This window comes from Culex quinquefasciatus, chromosome 2, assembly GCF_015732765.1.
Source record: "Culex quinquefasciatus strain JHB chromosome 2, VPISU_Cqui_1.0_pri_paternal, whole genome shotgun sequence".
In the NCBI taxonomy this organism is placed as follows: Eukaryota; Metazoa; Arthropoda; class Insecta; order Diptera; family Culicidae; genus Culex; species Culex quinquefasciatus.
This window is the reverse complement of record NC_051862.1, coordinates 50,117,467-50,139,837: the sequence shown is the minus strand read 5'-3', so window position 1 is coordinate 50,139,837 and position 22,371 is coordinate 50,117,467. Positions and strand designations below refer to the sequence as shown.

General features: G+C 43.1%; 3 protein-coding genes across 3 annotated transcripts; 2 read left to right on the top strand and 1 right to left on the bottom strand.

The window, feature by feature from the left end:
• The first annotated feature begins 1,507 nt into the window (after window positions 1-1,507).
• LOC119767016 (AF4/FMR2 family member lilli-like) lies at window positions 1,508-5,402 on the top strand. The gene has a single exon (XM_038254231.1). It carries the CDS (start codon window positions 2,283-2,285, stop codon window positions 3,228-3,230), a length of 948 nt encoding a protein of 315 aa, XP_038110159.1. The 5' UTR covers window positions 1,508-2,282; the 3' UTR covers window positions 3,231-5,402.
• A 3,924-nt stretch (window positions 5,403-9,326) lies between these two features.
• On the top strand, window positions 9,327-15,724 carry LOC119766669 (cleavage and polyadenylation specificity factor subunit 1). Its single transcript, XM_038251856.1, has 4 exons — window positions 9,327-9,666; window positions 9,727-10,518; window positions 10,580-10,761; window positions 12,533-15,724. Exons 1-4 carry the CDS (start codon window positions 9,498-9,500, stop codon window positions 15,665-15,667), a joined length of 4,278 nt encoding a protein of 1,425 aa, XP_038107784.1. The 5' UTR covers window positions 9,327-9,497; the 3' UTR covers window positions 15,668-15,724.
• Window positions 15,662-22,320, bottom strand: LOC119765995. Its single transcript, XM_038250306.1, has 6 exons — window positions 22,229-22,320; window positions 22,003-22,168; window positions 21,155-21,918; window positions 20,746-21,102; window positions 16,179-17,129; window positions 15,662-16,121 (listed from the first exon to the last, which is right to left on the bottom strand). Exons 1-6 carry the CDS (start codon window positions 22,245-22,247, stop codon window positions 15,763-15,765), a joined length of 2,616 nt encoding a protein of 871 aa, XP_038106234.1. The 5' UTR covers window positions 22,248-22,320; the 3' UTR covers window positions 15,662-15,762.
• Between the last annotated feature and the right edge of the window lie 51 nt (window positions 22,321-22,371).

Below are 22,371 nucleotides of genomic sequence, written 5' to 3'. Positions count from 1 at the left end.
GTGGGATCATTCGAAAATCACGTTACGTATTTTCTCTATTCATCACCCAGATTCAAATGCTTAATTTCTTGACATTTGTTTTCAGCCGTAAAACCTGTTTATCAAAGGATTATTCGACTCAGTTTATATTTAAAAGTGGCCTCAAAAAAATCCAATCCATTTTTGTAAATACAAATTGGGAAAGATTAAAAAACATGTTTACATGAGTTCAAAATCGATTGCACTTATTTTTAAACGGAATATTGTAGGTTTATTCCCGCGATACAATAAAATATATATTTTCGTTTTAATATTTGGAATTAAAATATTTGCTTATGAGAACGGCCCAGTTTCTAGACATTTTGATTTTTATTTTCATTTTTAAATTTGACTTTTTTGGAGCCCTTCTAGGGGAACAGCATTTAATTCCAGCGTGCCTCTAATGTTGGCAGGTCTGAACTTTGACATTCAATTAAAGCTAATTAAATGCGTTTTCAACTGAAATCGAGTGATAAATAGCTCAATAAGAAGTGAGTAAGCAAGTTTCTATCCATGGTTTGGCAAATGTCCCCCCGGGAGAACCTCCCTGAGGACACCAGCTCTTCCAGGTCTTGTGGTAGGAACACGCTCTTCGGGTCTTGTGACAGGAATATTCCGGGAGCTTTTAATCATTCCGGCTGGCCTGCCTCCAGATTGATGTAAACTCCTCGGCGTCCAGCGATAGAATGATTTCCCTGGACTAACCTAGCCAGGCTTAGAATGGAGACGTATACGTATACGTTCCTACGTCATTCGCTTTTTGTTGCAACTGTGTTGAAAATACCACGCAACATGATTTGTTGCGTTGCATACCACTTCCCAAACACGGGACGGAAACTTCAAGTTCCTGAATGTAGGGTGCAGCACGGTAACGCGACATTTTCCACAAATTTTGGAATGACACCGCAGATAGAGCTTTAAGACAAAGTTCTTTGTCAAAAATGAGTTTGATTTGGAAAACGGACTACATTAACGGATTCGGAACGGATACAAATTTTAAGTTTTACTGAAAAGAGATTAAGAAAACAATGTTCTAAGTCATTCTATAAACATTCTGTCTTCATCTCTAAAATATTATTAAAAAAAAGGATAAAAACAACTATTCATCAACCAGCTCTCGCATCAACAAGCCAACGACAAACCTGACTCCGTTCTCCAACTACCGTCCGATTTGCGGTGGGCCCATCCATGCTCTCTTGCTCTCCTGCCAAATGGAAACGAACGCCCGAAAACGTAGATCTACGTGTAAAGCGGAATTTTTCTGGTGACCAGACGCCCCTCTGCCACGGCGAAGCGTATAGGGTTAATCATCGCATTTTATCGCTTTGTTTACACACATACAATTGTGTGTGTGTGTGTGTTTTTTTTATTGCGCCCAGAGAGCGACCACGAGATTTTTTCCTCTCCCGCCCGCAACGAAACGCGAACGCGCGCCAAGACGAATGTGGACGGGCCGATCGGATTCTCGCGCGCCAAACCTCTTAACGCCGCCGTCACACATCTCGTACGCTGAAGGCTGTCGCTCTTCCTCTTTGTATTATCTTTACTCACTTGTCCGCCGCCGCACCGCGCTGGAACTCTCGTAAATACATACGTAAAAAATGTAGGCCGTGACGTCACCTTCGTCGAGTTTATAAATATATGCAGGCGCGCACAAAACTTTCAATTTAGTTTCGTCTTTCAAAGCGTGCAGATCGCGGTCGTTGTCGTCGTCGCCTACTCTTCCGATTGAATTATACTTATATTTTGTGGTATTGTTGTGTGTGGGGTGGCGAATTGAAAACAGAGAGCGCGCGAACGCGAGAGAGTAAAGATTGATGTTGCTCACTCTCCGCTCGGTGCAGTTAACTTCGGGGCGTGAGAGGAAAGTGAATAATTGCTAATGAGTGGCAGAGCCGTGCTGACATACACAAACAAATAAGCGTGAGAAGAAGATTTAGAGGAGGCAGTGCAAACGGGGGCAACCACAGCAGCAAGCGGCGACCCGAACGTCAGTGTACAAATTGAGCGCAAAGTGTGCGGAAGGCAAAAAGGCGATTCGGCAAAGGAAAATAAAACATTCAAGTACCCGGATTATTGAAAAGACTTTGAGAGTGGTGGGATAGTAGCAACGACAGCAGAAGCAAAGCAGAGAGTGAAGTGTGGAATTAAAGCGGGGGGTACACGAGTAAATACATGCAAACTGGCCGCAGCTATTGGTGCGACATTGGACTCTGTAGCAGCTACCTTCGGAGTGCGTAACGGAAAATTACTCAAAAGCGTTTATGCAGAGGACAGACAGCAGCGTGGACCGTTGTGAGTCACCAGTGGAGGATACTTCTGCTACGTCGTTTCGCAGTTTCAAGATAGATACCATGGCGGAAGCTCAACGTCTGATTGGCATCTCGCTGGCCAAGATAGCCCAATCGCGGGTCTGTCGGGGTGGGGTCTCGCTGCACAAGAACCTGCTAGTGGCGACGGTGCTGCAGAAGGCCCGGTACATCTTCATGGAGGAAGCGTACCACATCGTGCACGGGCACTACCTGCAGCAGAACAAGTGTATGGAGCTGGAGATGGAGAAGCAGCGACATGCTGCGGCGGCCGCGGCAGCAGCTGCTGCAGCAGCCGCTTCGGTAAACAACAACGGAGACGACGAAAGCTGCAGTGAAAGTGAGGACAGTGACGAGTCGGAATCGTACGCGTCGAGTGAAACCAACGATGAAAGCGACACGGAAGACAAGGAAAACAGCCCGCCAGCGGTGGTGCAGAGTGCAAACGAAGACGGTGCAGCTGAAGTGCAAGCCGAAACGGCGCCCTCGACCCATGAGGAAGTGAAGAAAGTGGAGAAGGAAAACAGTGGCAACAAGCGAAGGCGTGAAGCTGCCGAGTCGGAAACGGAAGAAGCGGTGCAGTCGATCCTCCCGAAACGTCTCAAGTCCGAGTCGGACCAGGAACAATCATCCGCCGATGCAACCGCCCTATCCGAGTCCGTGTCCAGCCAGCTGGAAGCTGAGGACCTGTCGCGTCAGTCGTCCGAGTCCCTTCCCCATACGCCCTCGGTCGAAAGCATCGATCGAATAACGTCACTGGTGTCGATCTTCAGCTTCGGCAACCTGTCCCGCTCCGTTTCGACGCCCGACTTTTGCGCGGCCCAGGCCAAAGACTCCGACAACGCACTGACGCAGCTGCAGCAGCAGCACTCGCAACGAGGTTACCTAACGATGACCGTATAACTGCTGCTGTTGCTGAACGAGCACTACTGCATTACGACGACGCCAAGTATTAGCAATTAGCGCAAACCAACTCGTACTCCTGTGATTGCGCTGCGCGCACAGCATTCGCACACATACGTACACCTATTACGTACTGTAAGTGTGACGGCCGATACGCGTCAACGCGCACAGCAGGTGGTAGAGGTGCAGCGGCACACAAACCGGAGCACAACCCTGAGTAAATCACGCCTGATGGTCATCGCGCCGTGGGAATCACACTAGCAATCTCGCGCTTCCGGTACCTGGTGTTGTCCGGATGAGTCAACCGCAGGAAGCTTTGTGATACGACGTTCGCTGGAAGACGCAACCGAAAGCGGACGACAGTGTGAGATGAATAATTACGACGAGGCCCTCACGTTTCCATCGCTGGGAGTGTGGTCTCTCTTTTGCAGCGATGCAACAGCGTTGGGAGAGCGAGCGAGACGATCCGCGAAATCTGTGTGCAAAGGGAAACCTCCTATTAGGGTGAAATCGCGCTGCTTGGAATACATTTACGGCGTGATTTATCCATCGGACTGTCGCCGAGTGAAGCGCCGAGTCAATCTCACGCGCAAATCAAGTGTAGCCGACGACTGCGTTATTTGAATACGAAGAGGTAGCGAAGCATAACTAAGTCGTGACCATCGCACGGTAGGAAGTCAGGTCAGCGCTCAAGATAACTGTTTCGCGCGGCAGGAAGAAAGCGCACAAGAAGAAACTAGAAACACTGTATATGGCTCACATACCGACACAAACATACACTCGCCTTTCTTTAATCGCGCAGTGAGTAACTCTCGGCGTGGATTGTAGACCAAAGGTGAATGCAAGAGGAGGACAAGAGAAGGAGAGCGCTCGCGAACGTGCCGTGTAGTAGGAAGAAGGGGCCATAATCATAACTGTTTTGTCTCGACGCGACTACCAGCTCCCGTGGATCAGCGCTGATAGTCTCCTACGTAAGGCGTCGTTCGGAGACGCCTAGCTCGCGTTTGTCCACTGCCTTTTGGCTGTTTCATTGTCTGTGGCCGTAAATCGCGACGTAACGCGCTCATTTCTTTTGCGCCAACTTCGCGCGCTTCGGGTGCGTTGAACTCGAAGGTTTAGTAACACACCAAACGCCGTACTCGGAGATTGAATTGGATTCCATGAGCGCGCTGCGCCGGCCAGCTGGGGCGTCCTTCACACAGACACATAGCTCACATTCGTCGTCATTACTAATGACAAGTAAATAACCCATCGCGCGCTGGTCGACCGAGCATGAAAGTGAAAGTTTATATAACTTGTAGAGCGGCGTCGAAGCCATTGGATGTTGCATTTGCAAATAAAAAGGACACACCACCAATAATGAGTTCAGAAGTGGATCTCCCCACCCCTACAGGCGAGCATGGAATCTGTAGCTGAATCGCGCTCCTCATGTTGTTGATGTGCAACAGTTCTCACGTAATACCCCCGAGTAATCATCACTGTGTTTTGTTGTGTGGTAGGGGGTGGTGCTGACCCAGGTGGACCCGTAGAGCAAGCACCAATTATATCGCGGTTCGGATTATGTAAACATCACATCGCGCGCGACGACTGTACCGTTGAGACCATGTGTATATGAAAAAAAGGCTAGAAGAGTATTAGCAGCAAACGTCAGCGCAGAAAACATTAAAAAAAACTTTTTAATTTCCAACACACTTACCTAGCGCGTAGGCATAATTGTTAAAACTTACGGTAGAACTCTTTTTAAATCAATCGGTAAAACTATACTTCTTAGTGGAAAAAAATCTGTGAAGTGCACAGCAGTCTTTGAGCACAGCGAACGGATCAATTTGAACTTTGTCCTCGTCAAATAAACTAATCTTAGCGAGAAAGAGAGCAGGTGTCTTCAACACGGTTCTGGAATTATGAAACAGCACTATTAATAGAAGAGTAGAGTCGGTAATCGCTGACGAAGGAAAACATACTATTACTATATAATACACCGTGCGCGATGCGGTGCGGCACGGTTTGGTTCCGTTTTAGGAGCCAATGTCGACGCTGCCGTGGGAGCGCAAATTGAGATATCATTTCCAACCCACAGCTGTAAACGTTAACTTATTACAAATAATCAAAATTGTACGATAGTGTAATGAAATGAATTTTAATTTTAATATATATACGAATTTTTCATCACAATCTGGCTTTGACTGTTTCGTACCGATATCACAACTTCCCCCTTGTTGTGTAATGCTGAGAGACTTGTTGAGTTTGGATGGTTTCGTGTTCTGTTTTGAGTCTTTGAAAAAAAAAAGTTCGCGTTATTCCTCCTTCGCATCGTAGGCATTTAGGTATATAAAATAATTACTTCCCCCCGTTTTCCGCCAAATTAACAAAAACCAAAATTAATAAAAACAATTTTAGAAAAAAATAAAATGACTGCATTTTTTACGTGTTCAAATAAACAAATGGATTTTTTCCAGGTGGGACCAAGTTTCTTAATATTTACAGTGCAAACATAGTTTTTTTCTTTTGGATTTTTTCATTAGAACTATTTTTATATTTGGTTATCTCGTTTTTGTTTATGATTTTTAATACAATTTTTTAAAATTAATTCACGGCCCTTCTTGAAAGAAGGTCCTACTTGACAGCTCGTTCCAAGGGGACCATAGTTGATCCATCGAAAAAATGTTGTCTTGTCTTTAGTACTCAATTAGTCTATATGGTATCAAACCTATTCTAAAAACCTCAAACAGGATCAAAGCAAATATTATTCTAGATTTAAGTCCTCTTCAAAAATTTCCCAAAAAAAACAGAGGACAAAAATATAGTTTTTTTAACTTCAAAATTTAAAACAAGTGCTTCTATCGGATGGGGAAGTAAAACGTCGGTCCATTTGCGTAAAAGAGGTTTTGGGTTACTCACCACACATAACCTTCGGACGCCTAGAAATGAGCAGAAATTTGCAACAGAGCCCACAAAAGACCCGAGGGTCGTTAAAGTGGATTGCTTTGCTTTTTTGCTTCAAAATAATATTGTGTTGTATTTTTCAGACATGAACATAATAAATAGCAATGCGAATTAAAAGTTCCTGCAAATGTTTTTGAATGTTTAGGCCACTCTTTTATGATTATCGGCCCGAAAAATCCTGGGACAAACAAATATTTTTTCCGGAAACTTCTAAGTTTTAGTGAAAATTTATCAACTGTAAACAATTGTAAATGCATTTTCCTGCGTTCATAATCATAGCAAAGCATAAGACATGAGTGCCCCAAAAGTGGTTAAATGTCCATAGTTCAAATAATAAGCATGTGAACATGTTTTGATATTTTGTAAAACTCTAATGTCCAAAACCACCAAAGATTTTTTGCGCAAAAAATGTTTCGTCGACTCTTAGATTTTTGAAAACAAACGATTGCCAAATAACTGGACTGATGCAAAATGCATTTTAAAACACTGAATTCATTCATATGTTAAAAGTGTGTATGTATGTATTTAGGGTGGTCCAAATCCGGGCTTTCTCGGGGCTACCACCTGAAATCAAAGATTGAACCATCACTAGGCTAAAATCCAAATTTGAGCTCATTCTGACCACGGGAACCACTCCCTCTACTCGCTTGAAGTTTGTATGGGGAGCATTTCTCTGCGGAATCGGTCTTTTTTCTTCAATTTTAATTTTTATATTTTTTAATCCGGCTGAAACTTTTTTGGTGCCTTCGGTATGCCCAAAGAAGCCATTTTGCATCATTAGTTTATCCATATAATTTTCCATACAAATTTGACAGCTGTCCATACAAAAATGATATGTGAAAATTCAAAAATATGTATCTTTTGAAGGAATTTTTTGATCGATTTGGTGTCTTGGGCAAAGTTGTAGGTATGGATATGGACTACACTGAAAAAAATGATACACGGTAAAAAAAATTGGTGATTTTTAATTTAGCTTTTTGTCACTAAAACTTGATTTGCAAAAAACACTATTTTTATTTTTTGATATGTTTTAGAGGACATAAAATGCCAACTTTTCAGAAATTTCCAGAATGGGCAAAAAATCTTTGACCGAGTTATGAGTTTTAGAATCAATACAGATTTTTGCAAAAAATCGAATATTGGTCGCAAAAATTTTTCAACTTCATTTTTCGATGTAAAATCGAATTTGCAATCAAAAAGTACTTTACTGAATTTTTGATAAAGTGCACCGTTTTCAAGTTATAACCATTTTAGGTAAGTTTTTTGAAAATAGTCGCAGTTTTTCATTTTTTTAAATTAGTGCCCATGTTTGCCCACCTTTGAAAAAAATAATTTTGAAAAGCTGAGAAAATTCTCTATATTTTGCTTTTTTGTACTTTGTTGATACGACCCATAGTTGCTGAGATATTGCCATGCCAAGGTTAAAAAACAGGAAAATTGTTGTTTTCTAAGTCTCACCCAAACAACCCACCATTTTCGAATGTCGATATCTCAGCAACTATAGGTCCGAAGGCTTTTGTTAATTTGATTTGGTTAACCGCGGTGGATTTTCTTGTAATAATTCGAACTGTCAAAAATCCACCAAAGCATCTACCACATTGATCGCACAAAAATCTGTGGTAGAAAAGTATCCACCGGTAGATGCTTTGGTGGATTTTTGACAGTTCGAATTATTTCAAGAAAATCCACCGCGGTTAACCAAATCAAATTAACAAAAGCCCTCCGATTTACAATGTTAAAACATGAAACATTCTTGAAATTTTCTGATATTTTCGAAAAAAATATTTTCAAAAATTTAAAATCAAGACTAACATTTTAAACGGGCCAAACATTCAACATTGGTTGTCTTCCCAAGGTGTCGTGATAAGGTCCAGTTTGTGACGATACACTACCTTCCCCTTTACTGAGCAATCCGGGGGGATGGCAACCCTATTCCGATCTAAGCAAACTGACAACAGTCGACATTAGCACGGTTGTCAAATGAGAGCCCACAACAAGAGCACTGGCTGTCAAATGGTAGCCCATAACAAATTATTGTTTGGATTTTTGATTTTCAAATTTCCCGCAATTCAAACGATAAATATCTGAAAAAAACAAGTGAATTGTATTGCTGATGGTAAATTCTATCATATCCTTGGAGATTCCATCCCAATAGAGTTATCTACGTGCGCATGTATTGCGTGTACGTACACGAAAAAAAGTTAGGTTAAATTTTGTACCAGCCAGCAAAACAAATGGTGCGCTAGTGTGTGTGAGATCGGGCTTAGAAAGCTCTATAGAGATATCCAAGCGCGAGAGTGTGTTAGTTTGTAACAAAATTTACACGCAGACATAGACAAATCGAGTAGAATGATTCGTCTGTCAAAATCAGCTGTGTCCTTTGTTATACCACGAGCACGTGGTAAACAGCTGTTTTTACAGACGATTGATCTACTCGATTTGCTTATGTCTGCGTAAAAAAAGTGTAAACAAAATCAGCTGCTTGGAATTCAGCCAATCACAATCTTTCAAAACCAAAACAATACTTCAAATACAAATACTAACACAGAATGATGGTGTGCGTGAGAGAAACCGTGGAGATCTCTATATTGGCTGAAAATTCATATCGAAAAAAGTGATTTTTCTGTTAATCTTTTTTTGCTTTTTTTCTTTGGGTCGATCAAACAGTGCACCCGTACACTAAGAATCGGCATTACACATTTTTCAGTTTGGTTTTACACATTTGCATGGTTCTTTTGAGTTTAACCAGGATAACACACTTCGTGTTACCAAAGTAATATGTATAATACTGATTCTTAGTGTTTGTTATCTGAACTTCCAAGATGGCGGCTTCTTCGCTACCCCCTGAAGCAATCGAATCTAGAAGGGAAAAGATCATTAGTTGTGTTGGTCCGAGTCGGGATGTGAACTTCGATCTTCTGCTTACGAGGCGGAAGCGTTACCACTGGGCTACGTGGCTCTGCCATAGTGTGATGCTACGTTGTCGGTCTGGACATTTTGCGATATTTATTTTACCTTTTTTTGCCGTGCGTGCATCTTTCAGGTTCGTCTCCAATGCAAGCGAAATATTTCACCAATCCCGATTACAGCTTGTAATCGTTGCATCGCCTGACCCCCCGTTCACTGTTGACGCTCAAACATCTGTCAAAAGTCTCAAAACAAATTTTCCAAAACACACGCCGGCTTGTTACTTTTTGTGCTCCGTCGATTTCGCGGTATATTCCGGCCTTGAACCGGTCCACTTCCGTTCATTTACTCGGGAAATGCTGTGAGCGCTCTGCGTGACGTTCTGCACAGTGAAATTCAGGTGATCGAGCCGCCAAGATGTTCTCGATCTGCAAGCAAACGCACGAAGCCACGGCGGTGGAGTTCTCCGTGACGTGCCACTTCTTCAACAGCAGCGAGAAATCGCTCGTCACCGGCGGCGCCAATGTCCTCAAGGTGTACCGACTCATCCCGGATGTGGATCCTGCCAGCAAGGAGAAGTTTACGAGTAAGTTGGTTGATTTAGGGTTTTAGATTGTTTGTTTACGTGTTACTCTGTATCTTTCAGCGGTCCGTCCTCCCAACATGAAGCTGGAGTGTTTGGCAGCGTACACGCTGTTCGGGAACATAATGTCCATGCAGTCGGTTTCGCTGGCCGGTTCCCAGCGGGATGCGCTGTTGATAAGCTTCCAGGATGCGAAGCTTTCGGTGGTTCAGTTCGATCCGGATAATTTTGAGTTGAAGACTCTGTCGCTGCATTACTTTGAGGAGGAGGATATAAAGGGAGGGTGGACGGGTCACTACCATACGCCTATCGTGCGGGTAGATCCGGACAATCGTTGCGCCGTCATGTTGGTTTACGGCCGGAAGTTGGTGGTGTTGCCCTTCCGGAAGGATAGCTCGTTGGACGAGATTGAGGTGCAGGACGTCAAGCCTATGAAGAAGGCGCCGACGCAGATGATTGCTAAGACCCCCATTCTAGCTTCGTACGTAATCGAGCTGAAAGAGTCCGAAGAGCGCATCGACAACGTGGTCGACATCCAGTTTCTTCACGGATATTACGAACCAACACTGCTGATTCTCTACGAACCGGTGAAAACCTTCCCGGGTCGAATTGCAGTTCGTTCGGACACATGTATGATGGTGGCACTGTCGTTGAACATTCAACAGCGCGTCCATCCGGTCATCTGGACGGTGAACAGTTTGCCGTTCGATTGTCTGCAGGCGATCGCCATCAGCAAGCCCATCGGAGGCTGTTTAATTCTGAGTGTGAACGCGTTGATCTACCTCAATCAGAGCGTGCCGCCGTACGGAGTTAGCTTGAACAGCACCGCCGACCATTGCACCAATTTCCCGCTGAGTAAGTGTTGATTTGCCGAACAACCTTAAAAATACGAGCTGATAATTTCCTTCTTCAACAGAACCCCAGGACGGCGTCCGCATCAGTCTGGACTCGGCGCAGGTGTGCTTCATCGAGCCGGAAAAGTTGGTACTTTCCCTGCGCGGTGGTGAACTCTACGTCCTCACGTTGTGTGCCGACTCGATGCGCTCGGTTCGGTCGTTCCACTTTAGCAAGGCCGCTGCCAGTGTGCTGACCAGTTGCGTAAGTTTTAACTTTTTAAGCACACAGTAATTTGGAACCTTGCGTTGAACTTGAAGTCCTGAACAAACGGAATTTCAAATGAATTTGGTTTTAAGGGTATCTCCACTCCTGGGGGCAAAGACGAAGGCAAATAAAATGTCCCCCCCCCCTTGAATTCTATTTATTCTTCAATTTTCAAACTCTAACTTCTCAAACTTTTGAATTTTTAAATTATTAAAACTAAAAAATTATTCATTTCTTTTGTTTTTGTTCAAACTTATATAATTATTTAGTTAAAATTCTTTAATTCATTAATTCTTTAATTTAATTTTTTAATTCTTTAATTCTTCAATTCTTTAATTCTTTAATTCTTTAATTCTTTAATTCTTTATTTATTTAATTCTTTAATTCTTTAATTCTTTAATTCTTTAATTCTTTAATTATTTAATTCTTTAATTCTTTGATTCTTTAATTCTTTAATTCTTAAATTCTTAAATTCTTAAATTCTTAAATTCTTAAATTCTTAAATTCTTTAATTCTTTAATTCTTAAATTCTTAAATTCTTTAATTCTTTAATTCTTTAATTCTTTAATTCTTTAATTCTTTAATTCTTTAATTCTTTAATTCTTTAATTCTTATTTTTTTTAATTCTTTAATTTTTTAATTCTTTAATTCTTTAGTTCTTTAATTCTTTAATTCTTTAATTCTTATTTTTTTTAATTCTTTAATTTTTTAATTCTTTAATTCTTTAATTCTGTAATTCTTTAATTCTTTAATTCTTTAATTCTTTAATTCTTTAATTCTTTAATTCTTTAATTCTTTAATTCTTTAATTCTTTAATTCTTTAATTCTTTAATTCTTTAATTCTTTAATTCTTTAATTCATTAATTCTTTAATTCTTTAATTCTTTAATTCTTTAATTCTATAATTCTTTAATTCTTTAATTCTTTAATTCTTTAATTCTTTAATTCTTTAATTCTTTAATTCTTTAATTCTGTAATTCTTTAATTCTTTAATTCTTTAATTCTTTAATTCTTTAATTCTTTAATTCTTTAATTCTATTCTTCTTTTATTCTTTAATTCTGTAATTCTTTAATTCTTTAATTCTTTAATTCTTTAATTCTTTAATTCTTTAATTCTTTAATTCTTTAATTCTTTAATTCTTTAATTCTTTAATTCTTTAATTCTTTAATTCTTTAATTCTATTCTTCTTTAATTCTTTAATTCTTTTATTCTTTAATTCTTTAATTCTTTAATTCTATTCTTCTTTTATTCTTTAATTCTGTAATTCTTTAATTCTTTAATTCTTTAATTCTTTAATTCTTTAATTCTTTAATTCTTTAATTCTTTAATTCTTTAATTCTTTAGTTCTTTAATTCTTTAATTCTTTAATTCTTTAATTCTTTAATTCTTTAATTCTTTAATTCTTTAATTCTTTAATTCTTTAATTTTTTAATTCTTTAATTCTTTAATTCTTTAATTCTTTAATTCTTTAATTCTTTAATTCATTAATTCTTTAATTCTTTAATTCTTTAATTCTTTAATTCTTTAATTCTTTAATTCTTTAATTCTTTAATTCTTTAATTCTTTAATTCTTTTCCTCCTTGAGAGAACAAATTCTATGTTGATATTTTTCAAAATGTTTATTTTTTGAAATTTTGCAAATTTGTTCCCGCGGGGTTCTCTAATCGAAGTTTTTTTTTAAAGAATTTATCAAATTTGACTACCCCCAAGAGTTTAGAAGCCCTTTATTTTTAAAATTATAGTTTTGTACTAACGGCTTCCGTTACAGATTTGCGTCGTCGAAGAGGAGTACCTGTTCTTGGGCTCACGACTAGGAAATTCTCTTCTGCTTCGCTTTAAGGAGAAGGACGAAAGCATGGTCATCACGATCGACGACACCGAGGAGGTGGTGGAGAAGGAACCGAAGCGGATGCGGCTCGAGCAGGAGGAGCTGGAGGTGTACGGAACGGGCCAGAAGACGTCGGTCCAGCTGACCAGCTACATCTTTGAGGTTTGTGACAGTATTTTGAACATTGGCCCGATTGGGCACATGGCCGTGGGCGAGCGAACTGCCGAGGAGGAGCAGGACGAGAATAAGGACATTCAGTTCGTTCCGAACAAGCTGGATTTGGAGGTGGTGACGAGCAGCGGACATGGGAAGAATGGGGCGCTGTGCGTGCTGCAGAACTCGATCAAGCCGCAGGTCATTACGAGTTTTGGGCTTTCGGGCTGTTTGGACGTTTGGACGGTGCTCGGGGACAAAGGGGATGATATGCACTCGTTTATGATTCTGTCCCAGGAGGCGGGCACGATGGTGCTGCAAACGGGGGATGAGATCAACGAGATCGATAATACCGGATTTGCGACGAACGTGCCGACGATTCACGTGGGGAACATTGGCGGGAATCGGTTCATCGTGCAGGTGACGACCAAATCGATTCGGCTGCTGCAAGGAACGCGACTGTTGCAGAACATCCCGATCGACTTGGGTTGCCCGCTGGCGGCGGTGTCGATCGCCGACCCGTACGTCTGCGTGCGATCTTCGGAGGGTCGTGTGATTACGTTGGCTTTGCGTGAGGGTAAGGGAACGCCTCGGTTGGCGGTCAACAAGAACACGATCAGTACGACTCCGGCCGTGGTCGCGATCAGCGTGTACAAGGACGTTTCGGGGATGTTTACGACAAAGTACGAAGATTTCTACGACGCCTCGAAGGGTGGACCGTCGGCGTACTCCAGCGGGTTTGGGTACATGAAGCCGGAACCGCACATGAAAATCGAGGACGAAGAAGACCTGCTGTACGGTGAAACGGGACGATCGTTCAAGATGACCTCGATGGCGGACATGGCGATCGATACGCAGAAGAAAAACACCGACTTTTGGCGCAAGTTCATGCAGCCGGCCAAGCCGACCTACTGGCTGTTTGCCGTCCGGGACAACGGAAACCTGGAGATCTACTCGATGCCGGATCTGAAGCTTGTCTACTTGATCACCAACATCGGCAATGGTAGTAAAGTTCTGTCTGATTCGATGGAATTTGTCCCACTCCAAGTTGGCCAATCTGTCGCTGACGGCGATGTCTCAACCGGGACCTTCTCCAGTCCGTTCGGATTCAACGCCAACTTGCTGCCCAAAGAGATACTGATGGTCGCCTTAGGTCACTACGGATCGCGTCCGATGCTTTTCCTACGTCTCGAAAACGATCTCCTGGTCTACCGAGTCTATCGCTACGCCAAAGGCCACCTCAAGCTTCGTTTCAAGCGACTCGCGAATGGTGTTACGGGCCCGATCTTTCGCGTCAACCGTCAAACCGCGCCAATCGATCAGGAAGGCGAAAAGCCCGACGAACAGTCCACCAAAATCCTGTACGAGAACATCTCGATGATCCGCTACTTCAACAACGTCCAGGGCTACAACGGCGTCGCCGTGTGCGGCGAAAAGCCCTACTTCATCTTCCTGACGTCCCGCGGCGAACTCCGCACCCATCGCCTGTACGCCAAAACCATACTGAAGGGATTCGCCCCGTTCAACAACATCAACTGCCCGAACGGCTTCCTGTACTTTGACGAGCAGTACGAGCTCAAGATCGCCGTCTTCCCGGGCTACCTCTCGTACGACTCGCTTTGGCCGGTGCGCAAGATTCCGCTGCGTTCGTCCCCCAAGCAGATCGAGTACCACAAGGAGAACAAGGTGTACTGCGTCGTGATGGACGCCGAGGAGGTCTGCAACAAGTACTACCGCTTCAACGGAGAGGATAAGGAACTCACCGAGGAGAATAAGGGAGAAAGGTTTCTCTACCCGATGGGACACAACTTTTCGGTGGTGTTGGTTACGCCTTCGGCGTGGGAGATTATCCCGGAGACGTCGATACAACTTGAGGAGTGGGAGCATGTGATCGCGCTCAAGAACGTCAGCTTGGCGTACGAGGGAGCGCGATCGGGTTTGAAAGAGTACATCGCGGTTGGGACGAACTTTAACTACAGCGAGGATATTACCTCGCGTGGGCGGTTGCTGCTGTACGACATTATTGAGGTCGTTCCGGAGCCCGGTAAGCCGTTGACGCGGTACAAGTTCAAGGAGGTGATCGTAAAGGAGCAAAAGGGACCGGTTTCGGCGATCTGTCACGTTTCTGGGTTCTTGGTTGGTTCCGTCGGTCAAAAGGTGTACCTTTGGCAGTTGAAGGACGGAGATTTGGTTGGTGTGGCGTTCATCGACACCAACATCTTCGTGCATCAACTCGTCTCGATCAAGTCATTGATCCTGGTAGCCGATGTGTACAAATCGATCAGCTTGCTGCGCTTCCAGGAATCGTTCCGCACCTTATCCCTGGTCTCCCGTGACTACCAACCGCTGAACGTGTTCCAGATCGAGTACGCCGTAGACAACAATAACCTAGGTTTCCTCGTAACCGACGAACAGTGCAACCTCATAACCTACATGTACCAACCCGAGTCCCGCGAGTCGATTGGCGGTCAACGTCTGCTTCGCAAATGCGACTACCACCTCGGCCAGCGGGTCAACTCGATGTTCCGCGTGCAGTGCGACTTCCACGAGAGTGACTCCCACCGACGCAACCAGAACTACGACCACAAGCACATTACCTTCTTCTCCACCCTGGACGGTGGCCTCGGGTACGTTCTCCCACTCCCCGAAAAGACCTACCGCCGACTGTTCATGTTGCAGAATGTCCTGATGACGCACAGTCCACATCTGTGCGGGCTCAACCCGAAGGCGTTCCGCACGATCAAGAGCGTCCGCAAGCTACCGATCAACCCAAGTCGGTGCGTCGTCGACGGAGATCTGATCTGGTCGTTCCTGAGTCTGCCGGCGAACGAGAAGCTCGAGGTCGCGAAGAAGATCGGCACGAGGATCGACGAAATTACGGCGGATTTGATGGAGATCGAGCAAGTGACGCACACATTCTAATCAGGATGTGTTTTATTATACCGTGTATAATATAAGGACTACAATTATATACAATTACTACAGTTCTTTCCCTTTCGGATGACAGCCCCCCCTTCTCAACTCTTGTGAATATCCATGTCGCTCATACAGGGTTGATCCTCCACGCCGGCATCCACAAACTCCTGGTACGGAATCAGTTCCTCGTACGGCGGCACATCCCTCATACTATCTCGAACCTGTTCCACCTCGCGGAACACTCGCAGTAGGTTCAACCCGGCGAGCTTCTGCAAATCCTCCCGAGTCCACGCCTCAAACGTCGTTCCATCGTTGTACGCACCATTCGCCAGCATGTCAAACAGATCCGGATACTTGGAGACATCGTCCAACCCTTCCGGGGTGCTATCGACGCCGTCAAAGTCACCACCGATGCCGATGTGATCCGGACCGGTCACCGATTTGATGTAATTGAGATGACCTGCAAGATTACGGTTTCAGAAAGGTGTACATTGCGCTTCTCTCAGACTATACTTACGAACAACGTCGTCGATCGTCTTTCCTCCAATGAACCCGGTGTAGAAGTTGACCATGATGATCCCACGATTCTCGATCAACATCTTCAGTACGTCGTCCTGTACGTTACGATGATGCGCGTAAACCTTGTGCGACGACGAATGGCTGAAGATCACCGGCGCCTTCGTATGTGCCAGCACGTCTCCCATAACTCCATGGCTAACGTGAGAAATATCCACCAACATCCCCAGTCGGTTCATCTCCCAAATCACGTTCTTGCCCCACTCCGTTACATTCCTCAACACAGCAGTGTCGTTGGCATCCATCGGCGAGGCGTCCGCCCAAGGAGTGTTGCACGAGTGCGTCAACGTCATGTAGCGAACCCCCAACTCGTAGAAGATCCTCAACATCGCCAACCTATTATCCATCGAGTGACCCCCCTCAACCGCAATCAGCGATCCAATCCGCTTCTCCCCAAACGCTTCCATGATCCCCTCCGCCGAAGTGACGTACTTCATGTACTTTGGATACTTGGCCACCATCCGCTTGATCACGTCGATCTGCTCCAACGTCCGTTCAACGGCGTCCCTGTACTGCGTGTTGCAACCCACATAAGCCACCCAAAATTGAGCTCCAACCTTACCCTCCAACAATCGTGGAATATCCGTGTGACTGCTGGTCGACGGTCCCCACTTGGGGTCCTTCTTCAAATCGCTGTCCAGGTTAAAGTTGTTGATGCGGTTGCGCTCGTTGCTGTACAGGTTCCACGGCAGGTCGTTGTGTCCGTCGATCAGTGGGACCTCATCCAGGATAGTTCTACCGAAGAACGGGCTCACCTCGTTGGCCTTGTTGGAGTCCTGGTCATCGTCATCCGAGCCGGACGAGTTGATCGACAGCGGGACGGCGATGGCAACGGCTACGATTGCGACCAGAACGATCGCGCCGCCGACGAGGACCTTGCGGTTCGAGAGGGCTGTGTGGAGAGTGGGAGGTGAGTATTTTTGATTTATTATTCTGAAAACTTTGTAAAAATAACCTTAAAAAATATCTATTTTTCAGAAGAACAATCTTATGTTCCGATCACTTTTTTTTATTTTCGTGAAAAAAATCAATTTATCAAGTCGACATTATGCGATGGTTCAAAAATTTCCACTTTGGAAAAAGCTATAACCTACAACTTTGCCGAAGACACTTAATAGACCTTCTCAAGATACATATTTTCGAACGTTTTCATAGCACTTCTCTGAGGACAGCCCCCAACTTTGTATAGAGACTTGTATGAATGAACTGATGCAAAATTGTTTTCTTAACAAGAACAAGAAAACAATTTTGCATCAGTACTTTCTTCATAAAAGTCTCTATACAAAGTTTGGGGCTGTCCTCAGAGAAGTGCTATGAAAACGTTCGAAAATATGTATCTTGAGAAGGTCTATTAAGTGTCTTCGGCAAAGTTGTAGGTTATAATATGGACCAGGGTTGTTAAACTATCAAAATATCAGCTCTCAGCAACTACAATTATCCAGCCTGAATATTCTACCTCAAATCCAACTTCTCTTCTCTCCTTAATTGAAACTCTCAGCGCCGAAAATAGCCGAACACGTTTTCGTGTTTACACACTCGCGATTGTCATTTTCATTTTCTCTCTCATTCCCGCTTCCTCGATCATCCTACCGCAACAGCGTTTAACCACAAAAGCCGCCACAAAACCAATTTCGCAAACGCAGTTTAACGGGACGTCATGCGTGGTCGGCTCCTAATCGCCATCTCGCGTTCTCTCATTGCAGTTTTCGGAGAGATTGAGAGACTCAGCGGTGGGAGCGCATAGTCGAAGAAAAGGGAAGGAGTGATAGAGAGAGAATGACATCGCTGGAAATCACGAGACACAAGAAGAGATTTCACAAGCTATAGTGACGGCCGCTATACTCTCGGATGTTTTTGGTGCAGTGATAATCAATTGATAGCTTCTCTATCACTCATTTGCAACATTGATATGGAATATTTAGAAAAAAATACTCATTTTTTAAACAATATTTTTTTTTTTTCAATTGGGCCAAAGATATGATTGAGGCCCTTTTAAAATTCCATAAAGTTGAGAAAATTTCACAAAAGTTACGCTTTTTAACATTGAAAATCTGATCTATAGTTTCAATAGATGATATCTTCATCGACTGAAAATTGAGCTTAAATGGGGTAGAACGAAGCGAAATTTTGAATGCATTTTCACTTTATTAGAGTTTTTTTTGCAAAAATTGTCAAATTTTCATAAATTGTTTTTTTTTAATTCTCAAATTATCATTATTTTAGTTTTCTAATTAGCTAATTTTGTACACAATATCGCCCCAATATTATTAACCTATTTTTTTCATTTTTCGCATTTTTTTCAAAAATAATTTAATTTTAATGAAAAATGCGATATTTTAAACATACGGTACTTTGTGAAAACTTGAGCAAAAAAAAAAAAAAATAATGGCTCGTACAAATTTTATTTAAAATTCTTGTTCCTCTGGGAAAAAACTAATTTTCAAAAATGTTTTATCATTACAGTTATGCTTCTACCAAAATTTTGGTACCATAATTTTTGAAAAATATTTGCAACGGCCTAATTTGGCAAAAACCTAAAATATAATTAGCAATGGCCTAATGAAGTGAAAATGCATGCAATTTCGCTTTGTTTGATTCCCATATTGCAAATTATATTTTTTCCATCCATTTCAAATTTTACTTCGTTTGATATATAAGTATTTTTGCAAAAAAACGGTGTTTTTGAAAATTTGAGAATTTTCCAAAAATATTTTTTTAAGGCGAAATCAAATCAAAATTTCGCTTCCTGTCCCGATCATTTTGTTCAACCCCTTTATGTTATGATATGTTTGGATTTTAGAATTACATTGAAAATGAGTTTGCGTCCGTTATCGTTGATAGGATTTATCGAAATAAAAATATCGACAGATGGATTATTGTAAATGATTGTCTAAGCATTTCAATTACAAGCATGGGCATTCCTATCTATTTATAAAAATTATAAACAAATCAAATTTTGTTGAGTAATTTAACCTTAAAATGATTTCAACTTTTTTCGATTCAGAAATCAATTTAACATTTTTTGTCAACAAGTGAAAAAATCGAAGGAGGTAAAGTTTGTAAAAATCGAGTTTCTTTGATAAAGGTTATTTAAAAACACGGGTAAATATTTTTTTAGAGTATAACTTTTTCTCAGAACAATCCTAATCATAATCTTAACTTGAAGAATTAAAATGTTTTAAACTAATTTAAATCAGGGATTTACATAAATTAATTGATGACTTTTCTATTTCTATTGATGAGATCATCTTTGAAGATATGCAGTGCGGAGATGATTTCATCGATATTCTCATGCAAATATTTTTATAGAATTTTCTTATTTTAAATATTTTTTTGCAAAAAAATGCTTGTAATAAATCTTATTTGCTTTCTGTACCAACATTCTAAGAATTCCACTCCGTAACAATGCCCGTTCTAAATATCCCAGTTCTCCGTTGCATGTTTCGAATAATCGTTGGGTTGGCTGGCTGCTCCTCTGGGCACGTTCGCCCTCCTGAACAATTTGTTTTGTCTAAAATGACACGTTACTTCTCCATGCCAGCCCGACTCGGCTTCCATACGTCTACAAGATTGATAACATTACGACGACGACGACGACAGGTGTCCAATCAGGTACTACATTAAGATCACAATGGGGGAGGATTACACAGCTCGACCAGAAGCAATGTCAACCATCGCAATTTTTCTGTCGTACAGTGTTATTTATACTCATCAGTCGACATGACTTGCTGCTTGCTTATTCATGTTGGATATTATGATCCCGCACATGTCACGATGTTCTTTTGTTCTAACGGTTCTTCCGAAACATTTGCACCCTGCAATTTCAGCTGCATTTACGCACTCTGGAATGCACATTTGCTAGTTAAAATATGCACTTGTTAGTGAACTTTTCCATTAAACTAGCTGCGCACTTGACTTGAACTCATCAGCCAACGACTAAATCAATGCAAATTTATACGTGCATCTACGTAAATGATGATCTCTCGACACACCTCCCCAACTTGATCGTTACCTCTTCTAAGGGGGATCATGCTGCTTAATACCGGCACTTCCGTTCCGCGATGTCCAAACTAATCCCGGGTCGGCACCAACAGCACCCAGCGATGTAAGTTGTAACGACTTCAATTAACACGAGTTTACCACAATGAACCGGACAATGCACGCTGGACAATGGGTTGAGGACACCAAGTACCGACCGTCTCGTCTGAAGTCCGAGACGATACTGATGGATTGCTGTACTGTTGGACAACTCAAGTCGTACGGTGTCATAGTATAGTTGATACGAGATAAACCTGCTAAAAGTAGATGAAGGGTGCAATATAAAGAGATTTTTTACGATGTTTTGTTTTGTGCGGCGGGACTAGGTTAGATCCATCGTTGAACGACCAGCGGGTGATAGTGAGATAATTGGTAGGATAACGTTGAGCTGTAAATGGAGATTGCAAGGTGTAAAACAGGATTTTCTTTGCAACACATCTACACGACTCAAAAATAATTAAAAATGATTTATTCTTTGTGAACGTTCATGTTCGTCATGCACGGTTGATCCTCAACTCCAGCCTTCTCAAACTCGGCGAAAGGTATCAAATCTTCGTACGGAGGAACCTCCACCATTTCGTCCCGAACTCGCTCAACCGCTTTGAACACCCTCAACAAGTTCAGTCCAGCCAACTTCCGCAACTCTTCTCTCGTCCACGGAGTAAACGTCTCACCCGACCTAAACTTCCCTTCGGCCAGCATGTCAAACAGATCCGGATACTTGGACACGTCCTCCAGACCTTCCGGAGTCTGGCCCACACCGTCGTAGTCACCCCCTATCCCGATGTGATCCGGCCCCGTTACCGACTTGATGTGGTTGAAGTGTTCTGAAACGATCAGTTGAGTTGCAAGACGATCATGTGATCAAGCGATACTTACTAACTACGTTGTCGATGGTATTTCCACCCACAAATAGTGGGTAAAAGTTCACCATCACAATCCCTCCGTTCTCGATCAGCTCCGTCAAAACATCGTCCTGCACGTTCCGGTGATGCTGGAACACCTTATGCGACGAGGAGTGACTGAATATCACCGGAGCCTTGCTATACCTAATGGCGTCCCGCATGACTCCGTAGCTCACGTGCGAAATGTCGATCATCATCCCTAACCTATTCATCTCCCAGATCACGTTGCGACCCCAGTCGGACAGGTTGTTCAGCTGCGGCTCGATCTCGTCATCGATCGGTGAAGCGTCCGCCCAAGGCGTGTTACACGAGTGCGTTAACGTCATGTAGCGAACCCCAAGTTCGTAGAACAGCCTCAGAACCGCCAACCGTGAGTCGATCGAGTGACCTCCCTCAACAACCAACAGCGACCCGATCTTCTTCTCGCGGAACGCCTCCTCGATCCCGTCCGCGCTCGTCACGAACTTCAGATCGCTCGGGTACTTGGCGATCACCCGCTTGGCGACGTCGATCTGCTCCATGGTTCGCGCTACGGCGTCCTTGTACTGCGTGTCGGCACAGCGGATGTACGCCACCCAGAACTGGGCACCCAGCTTGCCCTGCCGAAGTCGGGGCAGGTCGGTGTGGCTAGAGTCGGTTTTGCCCCACACCGGGTGTTGCTTCAGGTTAGAGTCGAGGTCGAAGTTGGCCAGCAGGTTGCGCTCCACCTTGTAGATGTTGAACGGGAGGTCGTTGTGGCTGACAATGGAATTCGCAATAAAGCATTTCAGAATAAGTGTGTAGTTTGACAGTTCTGAGACAATGTCGATCAATGAAGCTTACCCATCGATCAGCGGAACCTCGTCCAGGACATCTCGACCGGCAAACGCCTGCGCATCTTCTTGTACGTCGTCGTACGATGTGACAATTACAACCGGGATCGTGATGGCGCAAACGGTGATCACCGCTCCCAGCAGGCATGCCACCAGCACCTTTTTGTTTCCTACAACTGAAGAAAAGACGCCATGATCGAGGTCTTCCTGACGTCACCTGATGACAACGGTCTTACTGTTCCGGAGGATGGCCATCGCGTGCCCCTGGATGGATTCATACTGAAGAGCGTGCTTGATTGATGGCTTCGTGAACTTCAACAACTCAAGTGGTTCGAATTTATGACGATAAGACGTCTAATACAGATAAGTTCGTATTTTG